General features: G+C 35.0%; 1 protein-coding gene across 1 annotated transcript; it reads left to right on the top strand.

The window, feature by feature from the left end:
- Positions 1-3,132: 3,132 nt before the first annotated feature.
- Positions 3,133-9,386, top strand: LOC104746770 (acetolactate synthase small subunit 2, chloroplastic-like). The gene is made up of 14 exons (XM_087486942.1): positions 3,133-3,352; positions 3,569-3,844; positions 3,932-4,015; positions 4,220-4,288; positions 4,375-4,458; positions 4,564-4,719; positions 4,817-4,897; positions 5,015-5,119; positions 5,216-5,336; positions 5,423-5,505; positions 8,608-8,682; positions 8,776-8,841; positions 8,930-9,023; positions 9,115-9,386. The coding sequence occupies exons 1-14, from the start codon at positions 3,182-3,184 to the stop codon at positions 9,144-9,146; spliced, it is 1,497 nt and encodes a 498-aa protein (XP_087343068.1). The 5' UTR covers positions 3,133-3,181; the 3' UTR covers positions 9,147-9,386.
- Positions 9,387-10,102: the final 716 nt, after the last annotated feature.

Consider the following 10,102-nt stretch of genomic DNA (forward strand, 5'->3'; position numbering starts at 1 on the left):
TTTAGAAAAATTTAGAAAATTTATATTTTACGTATTTTTAGTAAATACATTTAGTTAGTGAAAATATTACAAGTAATTACTTCTTGATTTTTCCACCAAGTCTCGGATACAGTTATCTGGTGTGTAACCGGATCAACGGAGATACTAGTATTATCCTTAAGAAGTACATACTTTAAGAAGTACATACTTCTTGTATTTTTTTTTCAACTGATCAAGTTTTTCTTGGAAGAACCGATAGTTGATATTGAGATTGAACTTCTCATTAAACTTTTCAACCACAAATTCTTTACCAAGGGGTGTAGGGTCTTTTAAACGGTAATTAGTCATTACAACAGCTTTATCATACAACTCAAGAAATATTCTTTCTCGACTAGGAGTCCATTTGAAATTTTCTCCGGTCTACAAATTTCAAAAATTCTTAAATATAATTTTCAATTAAACTCTAACAAAACTAAAAAAAAAAAATTTAAATAGTAAATATTTACCTGTGCTAATGTTTCCGTAGGAAAATTTGTATCAGGTTCCACCGAATTATTTGTGCTTTGCCGGCGATTAGACGTCATATCTACAATATTAAAAATTTGTTAATACCTAATTTTATTATGTTTACTACAAAAGCAATCACTGGTTATGTTAATATTATATGTTTCAGTACAATGATATTTTTATTTTAAACATATATATAAATATATTATAATTTTTAATTTTTTAAAAAAATGTAATTATTATTTGCACCTAAATATAAGTAATAATATGCATCAACGTATTATGTAACATGTATGATTATAACAACTATCATCTATGAACATTTTTAATATTATTATAGTTATTGATATTACTAAAAACAATTATCATAATTTCTTATAATTGGTAAAAAATAGAGAATATGAAATTTATTAAATTTTGTACTTTATAAATGATAACAAATATACATAAAAAATTTTTACGCATTTCATTGAACGTCTACATTACATCTATATCATAAAAAATCATAATAAATTCATAAATTAAAATCATGAATATAAACACTTTTAATGAATATTACTAAAATATATTTTACATATACTTTGAATTATAACTAATGAAAATTCTTATATTAAACTTTCAAATATAAAAGTTTTTTTATGAATATTTCTAATTATTTTATACAAATACTTTGAATTATAACTATAAATATCTATATGACTATAGTTTCTCTTTTTAAAGTTAATTTATATCTATGAGATTATAATAAAATATTCATGATACGTATATATATGCTATAAAAAAAATATATTGTACCTTTAATTGAAAGAGCAAATTAGATGAGAAGATCAGAATTTTCAATTAACAGAAAATATAAAAAGAGCAAAGTTTTCAACCAAAAAAATATAGAGAAAGCAAAGTTTTCAACCAAAGAAAATGTAGAGGATATACTTTTAGGTGTGGGTATGAAGTTTGTTTAGATTTTAGTTTTCCTATTATATAGACACAAGGAAGTGTGTTTGATAAAGTGTATGTGTTTTGAAATGTGTGTTGATAATAACAGTGTATGTATTGAGATGTGTGTTGATAATACACAACAGTGTATGTGTTGAATTGCGTACATCCCACTAAAATTGTTAAAAAAATAATTAATAAAATTGAAAAAAATGAAATAGTGAGCGAAACATAGCAGAAGACAGCAATAAAATAGTGGTTTTACTGTGTAGGCAGATCATGCATGTTTCTTCATAAAATTCTCCTGCATATATTGTAGTGGTTCAAAATATTTTAAAAATGGAAGAACCACTTTTTTTACTTACACACGTGAATGGCTTGTTAATTACGGAGCGTTTCATCTGACGGCTGAACCGGGTTTATTCCACTCTCCACTCAAAGCCTATATAAGATTCAAACTCAAGAACTGGAACCCATAAATTGAATTTAATGTCTTCAAAAATTTAATTAATTTTTAAGAGAGTTTTGAAAACACATAAACATCCTACAATTTAACATAATTATGTGTCTTGAATTCAATGAGAAAACACTAAGTGTATTGAAATAATAGGAGAAACATTTCTTACTCCTATGTGTATTGAATTCAATGCAAAAAAAAAGTAAGTTTTGAAATTTTGAGTAACCAGTATAAACACAATGTAAAAACTTGTGTAATAGCTCGAGGTACATTAGAAATGAAAAATACTAGTATACCAAACTCGATAAAAATTTACTAATAAGTTTTGAATTTTCTTATACGGTTTTTATGTGGCAAACAATTGTTTCTGTTGTGTTGACATTATTGATGGATACCTGAGACTATTATGATTCATGTAGGGTCTGATTGGTAACGTATCCAAAGATGTACAGAAAAGTTGTAAGCTGGAGTTGTAAGCTGGAGCTATAAACTGGAGTTGTAAGCTTTTACGGAATAGTGTAAAGCTGTAAGAAAGAGCTGTACATGAAAAATATACAAAAAAGCTAAGAGTAAAACTTTTAATAAAGTTTTTAGTAAAGTTTTTATGATTGGTAAAAATCCAAAACGGTACCACTTGTACCGCTTTGTTTTTGTTACCAATCACACCCGTAAACTATGTGATCGATGATATGGCATAAGTAAGTAGGTAACTAGGTATAAAAGACACAACTTGTTGCTGCCAAAATTTAAAGAAAAACAGTAATTATATTCATTCATTTGCTCTTAACCCTTATACCAGTAAATATTATTCAAAAGACCAAATTTCCAATATTGGAATTGTATCCGATTATTTAATTGGAATTGTATCCGATTATTTAATCAGTAAAACAAAGACTAGCACAAACAAAACGTGCATAATAACCAAAGACTACTTGACGACAAAAGACCAAATTTCCAAATATAGAATTGTATCCGACAGTAAAACAGAGACTAGCACAAACAAAACGTGCTTAATAAACAAAAACTACCACACGACAAAAAAAACCAAACCTAGTAAATATATTTAAACCAAAAAAAAAAAGTAAATATTAAGATTACCAAAAAACGTTTAAATATTATGTCCTAACACCGCCAAATTCTTATATTCGTAGGAACGGGACTAGAATATAATGGTGTTTTCTACAAATGGACTTAGATCTGTACTAAGGTCACTTCACAAAGGTTTTTTCTTTTTACACCCAAAATTACATTTTCTCTCTTCTTCTCTCTGTTTTCCGCCTCTCAGCACTCTTACTCTCCCCAGCAATGGCGGCGACTGTGACAGCTGCTTCATTGTACCCATCACGTGTCCACTTCCAGAACCAGAACAAGGGTTGTGGCTTTTCGGAAAAAACCCCCAACTCAGTCCAAGTAACTCAGATCATCGATGGGAGGAGAACGAGGAATGCCACTGCTCTCTCCGCGAATAGTAGTAATGTTGGCATGGCATGAATAGTAGTAATGTTGGATGATAAAAAATTTCAAGCTATGATTTTTCAGTATTAGTGTAGTTTGAAAATGTTCGGTCAACATCAAAGCATATTCTTTCGTCTTTCTACTTCTCCATGAATAGTGAAATTAAAATATATTTTTTTTTCTTTCATTTGATACTTACTTGACCACTAAAATCCTCAAAAGATTGTAGTAAATTAGTTGTGGATCAGTCGATCAGATAGTTTTTTCTCAATATCATGGCTTGAACTTTTTATTTTCAGAGTAAGGAGGCATACAATCTCGGTGTTTGTGGGTGATGAGAGGGGTATGATAAACCGGATAGCTGGTGTGTTTGCTAGTAGGGGATATAATACTGAGTCTCTTGCCATGGGGTTGAATGAAGACAAGGCTCTGTTTACTATAGTTGTTCTTGGGACAGACAAAGTCCTCCAACAAGTTGTAGAACAGCTTAACAAACTCGACAATGTCATCAAGGTTTTCTCTGTTAACTCGGCTCATTAGCGTTTTCATGTTGTTCTCAAGTTGTGACTCTAATCTTGCACTCATTATGGTTTGCTTCAGGTGGAAGATCTATCTAAGGAGCCGCATGTAGAACGTGAACTAATGCTCATTAAACTTAATGCTGATCCAAGCACCCGTTCAGAGGTAAAGAATAGTTTTGCAAGAAGGAACTACACTCCAACTTAGTATTAAAAATTGGGTGGATGGTCAAAGTTGGTTTTCTTGGGTATACTATATAAATGCAGTCACACTGAAAAACGCTAAGGATATGGATGAAAGGAAGCTTTCAATCTTTATGATTATTGGATATTAAAAAAAGGTCTCTAATAAAATTTCCATGTACTACAGATCATGTGGTTGGTGGATATCTTTAGAGCAAAAATAGTGGATACCTCTGAGCACTCTCTAATGATTGAGGTAAAACCTTTTTCTTCATTTTATAGGTACTCAGATCATATGCTCAATATGATTCTAATAAGGTCAAGTTTTTCATTCCTTATTAGGGAACTGGAGACTCAGGAAAATTAGTTGCACTTGAGAGAAACTTAGAGAAGTTTGGAATAAAAGAAATCGCGAGAACAGGGAAGGTATAGAGTCACTATTTGCTACATTCCTATAACTGCTAATTCAGGAATATTTCTTTTTTTCATTCCTATATATAACTGTTGTTGTATACTACTGTTTACCTCTAGATTGCTCTGAGACGGGAAAAGATGGGAGAAACCGCTCCGTTTTGGAGATTTTCAGCGGCGTCATGCTCACTAGTTCATTTAAAGGAACCGTCTCATGAGACTGTTGCAGAGAAAACAAAGCTAGCATTGACTGGAAATGGCCATGCATCATCGGGGGTATAGGATAAATTAAATTAGCTAATTTATTTCTCCATGCTGTACATATCTAAGCACCAGTCGACTGATCAAGATGAGCTAACTAATTTATTTTTAGGGTGACGTTTATCCAGTGGAACCCTATGATGATTTCAAACCGGTCCTTGACGCTCATTGGGGAATGGTATACGACGAAGATGTAAGATACATTTCTTGGTTACTGCGTTCGTACGTTTTATATAATTTTCTTGTTGATTCAGAAAATTGGGATGACAAAAAATGAAGGATAAAACTGTTTTTAACTTATTGCATGCAGTCGAGAGGAAACCGGTCTCACACGTTATCGATACTTGTAACGAACGTACCCAGAGTTCTTAACCTAATAACCGGAGCTATCTCTAGGAGGGGTTATAACATCCAGGTTATTATGCTTGCTTATAGTTAGTTATGTGAATACATACATGCTCTTCTCTTTTCTGCCAAGAGTATTTGAAAATTGTCAATTTTATTGCTCTAGAGTCTAGCTGTTGGTCCTGCTGAGAAAGAAGGCTTATGTCGGATTACGACAGTTATCCCCGGAACTGATGATCATATAGACAAATTGGTTAGGCAGCTTCAGATGTTGATTGATCTTCACGGGTGAGCAAATGGTTCAGTAGTAGTTGGCTATTCATATTTTAGCTAGGTCTAGGTCTAGTAACGTTTCTCTTTGAATGAGCTTTCTAGGTCCTAAATATTACCAACATGCCATTTGCGGAGCGAGAGCTGATGCTCATCAAAGTAGCAGCTCATACTTGTGCAAGGAGAGTGATAGAAGCAGTGAAAATGCATAATAATAAGTAACTTAACCATGGTTAGTTGTGAGACTTAACCATGGTTAGTTTAGGTTATTTCTTGAGTCTATGGCTATATATAGGGTCTGAGAGAGTAAGAGAGGATTATCGAGTATTTGGTGAGGTCTTTTAGGGGGAGTGGGAGGAGCTCCATTAATAAAATCCTCAGTCTCTTTTGTAATTCCAGTTCTATAATCTATCAAGTCTATTTTATATAAGCAAATCGTATCAAATTGGTATCAGAGCCAGGTTCGTTCCAATGGGATATGGTGATGGTTCTGTGGAGGTTCCTGTTTACTATGGCGATGAAGATCCAGCGATGTGGATTTCATGGGTTGAAGATTACTTCATTGACCATGGATTCACGGAAGAGACGAAGATTTCTTTTGCATATGGATTTATGGAAGGTGTTGCTCTGTTGTGGTTTCAAGAGTCACATGCTGCGTTCACCAGCTGGAATGAGATCAAGATCGGTCTGCTTCAACGATTCAGCAAAGGAAAAGAGAGAGTTGTGGCTGATCTAACGCAGAGTGATGGATTTGACTCTAAGATGAGCAGATGGACGAGCTATTTGGACAAGCTAGAGAAATATCTCCTAGAGACTGAGGAGTGTTATGAAAAACCAAGTGCTGAAGAGAAGAAGAAGACTGCAGCAACAGAAGTGGTGGTATGTCAAAGAGTAGCAGAAGAAGAAGATGTGTCTGTATCATTGGATAATCTCTTCCAAAAAGAACAAACGGGTGTGCAAAAAATGTCAGATATTGAGAATAGTGAACCTGTCTGCCAAGTGTTCGATCAAATGCCTCTGGGAAGAAAAGTGAACTCGAAGAAGAAAAAAAAGAAGAGATGGAAAGCACTTTCAAAGATTGATGGGTTTGAACGTAGTTTCAAACTCAAAGGGGATACAGATTTTGCGAAGCTGTTGACAAAGAGGAAAGATGAACACATGAACTTCTATTCGCCACAAGTGTTTGAGGGAAAGCTGGGCCTTAAGGTACAATCTGCTGAGCCAAAGAAGACAGATATCACAATGTCTCTAGACGCCCACCAAGTGTTCGAGGAAATGATCAAGAAGAAAAAGAGACAGAAAAAGACGAAGAAGCCAGTTCAAATGCGAAAGAATAACACCAAAGGTAAAACGAAGACAGAAGCAGCGAGCCCAGGAACCAAAGTGAGTAAAAACGCCCATCTAATGATTCTTGAGAGGCCATGGAAAGGTCAAAGAGTGCTAAGAAGGAAAAATATGGTGAATGGGAAGTTAAAGAGATGCAAGTTCAAACCAGGGAGCGCAGACCAACCCAGATTTCAGTCTCCCATGAAGAACGATTTCAAAATTCAAATAACAAGGAGATTGAAAGGATGTGAAAGAGTGAAGTGTAGTTGTGTTGTGCTTGATAAGCTGCTACTATGGGAATTTAAAGTGAAGAAAAAGAGGTCACAATTTGGGAACAAAGTAAATTGTTATCTAGTGCGTAATGATAAGCTGCTGAGTAGAGATTGGAACAACCAGAGTCAACAAGTGTGCAGTACTATGCTGATAATGGGAGTTAAAATAGCTAAGGAGAAGAGGTTCTGGACTGCTAGAAAGAGACGCAAATTTCGACATAAGCACAAGAAGAAGGTAATGCAGTTCTTAACCTTTCACACAAAGAGAGCTCTTGTTGAGCAGGTTTTCATAATGAAGAAGAGGGCAAGGAAGAAGCTTGGCAGAAAATTTATGAAGCTTAACAATAGCTTCCAAGTATTGATCTATGTAAAGCTACTATGGCGATTCATCACAGCTAAAAGGAAGCAGTCATTGACAAGCGGAATGAGAGCTAAGTTTAGAAAGAAGCACCATGAAAGAGAGACCTGTGTGATATATAAAGAAATGCAAGGTGAGGGGCTTTATAAGACGGAGGATGGTATGCACCCTAACTGTCATGTGATCCGTAAGATGTGGCTGCTAAAAGTTACACCGAGGGTTAATTTCTTTCTTTGTCTTAAGAAGAGTCCATGGGATAGAATTGCATTTAATGGTACCAAGATCAGATGGGTTAAATGTTGGAAGGGTGTTAAGAAAAAGATACAATGGTCAATGCTAGGTATTGAGAAACTAATTGAGGTGGCCGTGAAAACCTTAGTTGGATGGTGTTAGCTTGGGGATAGTTGCACTGGTTCTTACTGCAGATTTCATGCGCAAGTTAAAAATAATGGGCGATCATTCTTCTCTTAATATTATTGCTGCAATGGAGGTCTCAACAAAACAGAAGCATACAGTCTCATTAGCCTTCACTACTGCTGATAAATTTCAAACAATGCTGAAAATCAGAGTGGCTGCTGTTAGACGAGAAAGGGAAGTAAAGCTGATGGAGATGGGTTTTCTGGTTGTCTATCTAAACATGGTGGTTGAACGGGAAAAAGAAAAGAATGGCATGGCGTGGGAAATTTGTTATATGGAGCAAAAACCTTGGGAGATAGAAATAATGTTTCCACCGGATGTTGTCACGGCCAAACAGATAATCCTATTGCCTAGTTCAGTGTCCTCGTTTGCAGAGAATATTAGACATGATGATATTGAAGACATGTTGACGTGTGACACTCTGATCCAAGCAAGAGACGTAATGTTGGCGCAGCTAAAGGAAAATCTCAAAGTCGGATCAGAACTGAATTTGGATTTGGAGGCCAGGTACAATCTGAAAACAGGGCATGAAGAGTTGTTGGTGAAGTGGGACGTGCGGCCAGAATATGGATATCCTTGGGAGCTCAAAAGAGGAGTTGGCTAAACAGCTTGCTCATTTCAACCTTGAGGACAAGGTTGTTTTCAAAGGCAGGGGTATTGATAGAAGCAGTGAAAATGCATAATAATAAGTAACTTAACCATGGTTAGTTGTGAGACTTAACCATGGTTAGTTTAGGTTATTTCTTGAGTCTATGGCTATATATAGGGTCTGAGAGAGTAAGAGAGGATTATCGAGTATTTGGTGAGGTCTTTTAGGGGGAGTGGGAGGAGCTCCATTAATAAAATCCTCAGTCCCTTTTGTAATTCCAGTTCTATAATCTATCAAGTCTATTTTATATAAGCAAATCGTATCAGAGAGATATTCTAGATATTGCTCAAGTTTTCCGTGCTAAACCCGTTGATGTCTCTGATCATACTATCACTCTTGAGGTTGCTAACATCACATCTCCCTTTTATAAAAAAAATAAAAATAAACCTTTCTGATTTTCTGATCTAGTAGCTGATGCAATCATCGATTTGCAGGTTACGGGGGATCTCAGAAAAATGGCTGCACTAGAAACTCAGTTAGAGGTCTATGGAATCTGTGAGGTAACTAATCTCTCATCTCTTCACAGACACAATCGCTAGCTACTGCATTTGAAACTTGATTTGGCGATTCTTATGGTCGAATGGAAAGGTGGCTCGGACAGGAAGAGTGGCATTGGTAAGAGAATCTGGAGTGGATTCGACTTATCTTCGTGGATACTCTCTTCCTTTGCAGTTCCAAAAAGGTGAGTAATCTCTTTAACAATCAAAGATGATGATGGCATTGTTGTCCTTTTGCATCACCATCTAAGTTGTATATGGATCTTCTTGGTGCAGAGGACTTGCCACAAGCTTCACCGTTCGTGTAAACTAGTCGAGGACTGCACCTCTTGTTTCAGCATCAGTGATTGATTGCTTCATCCAGGACTACTCATGGCGTTTGGAGTTGTTTATAGGAGGACTTATTTAGACAACTTATTAGATATCACTACATTTATTATTAATTAGGTGGTTGAATCCTTTTATGTATTGTGTGTGTGGTTAAGAGTCATTAATCTGTGTTATTGATTACAAACTCCCATATCTCAAAGTTAAAAAGATTTAAGATAGAACACATGACTCAATCTGTGTTATTGATTACAAACTCAGTGAGAAGCCGCCGGTGCGATTTAACGAAGTCGTTAAAAACTTTTATGAATGTGCCACAAGAGTTTGCGACAAATCCAAAACGTGCGACACAAGGTATTTAACCTATATTGAAGAGTATGAAGAAAAAGATGACTGATGCTAAAGAACTTTAGGTACGAAAAATCTATAATCGTCAAGAACGAGAAAGAAAAATGTGAACAACTGAACCATTTTTTTTTTATTTACCAAGTTTGTCGCTACGTTGTGAATCTCGTTTATTTCTTTGTCTCTCTCTCTAGTCTTTTTTTTTTTTTTTTTCCTTCTGGATTTACCAAATTTGTTGCTACGTGTTTCTTCGGGATATGGTCTTGATTTCTAATGTTGGGCTTGTTTGGGCTTTAGTTCCACCACAATGTCCCAAGTATGAGTTATACTCTTACTCTCTTAGGCATATACGAATCATCATCATCATTACTCAATGTAGCTTTCTGAGGTGTTATAATTACACGTTGAGGGATTATTAGTTTCCCTCAATCAAAATTTCACTCATAGTTCTTCCCCAAGTAGTCGGGTGGACCAAAACAAAATGATGGTAGGAGTTTCAAAAGAAAACACACTAATTTGTGTTTATATAGCTAATAGTTTGTAAAAATACTATAACTTTTTCCAAGAATTCACTATTTGTGTTACACTATAT

This window comes from Camelina sativa, chromosome 15 (genome assembly GCF_030686135.1).
Source record: "Camelina sativa cultivar CO46 ecotype springtype chromosome 15, ASM3068613v1".
Lineage (NCBI taxonomy): Eukaryota > Viridiplantae > Streptophyta > Magnoliopsida > Brassicales > Brassicaceae > Camelina > Camelina sativa.

What these genes read in the sequence shown, in the direction of transcription:
- LOC104746770 (XM_087486942.1), top strand. Translation starts at nt 3,182, where the DNA reads ATGGCGGCGACTGTGACAGCTGCTTCATTGTACCCATCACGTGTCCAC. An exon ending in AACTCGACAATGTCATCAAG is followed by an intron (nt 3,845 to 3,931) that starts GTTTTCTCTGTT and finishes GGTTTGCTTCAG; the next exon opens with GTGGAAGATCTATCTAAGGA. An exon ending in TCCTTTGCAGTTCCAAAAAG is followed by an intron (nt 9,024 to 9,114) that starts GTGAGTAATCTC and finishes TTCTTGGTGCAG; the next exon opens with AGGACTTGCCACAAGCTTCA.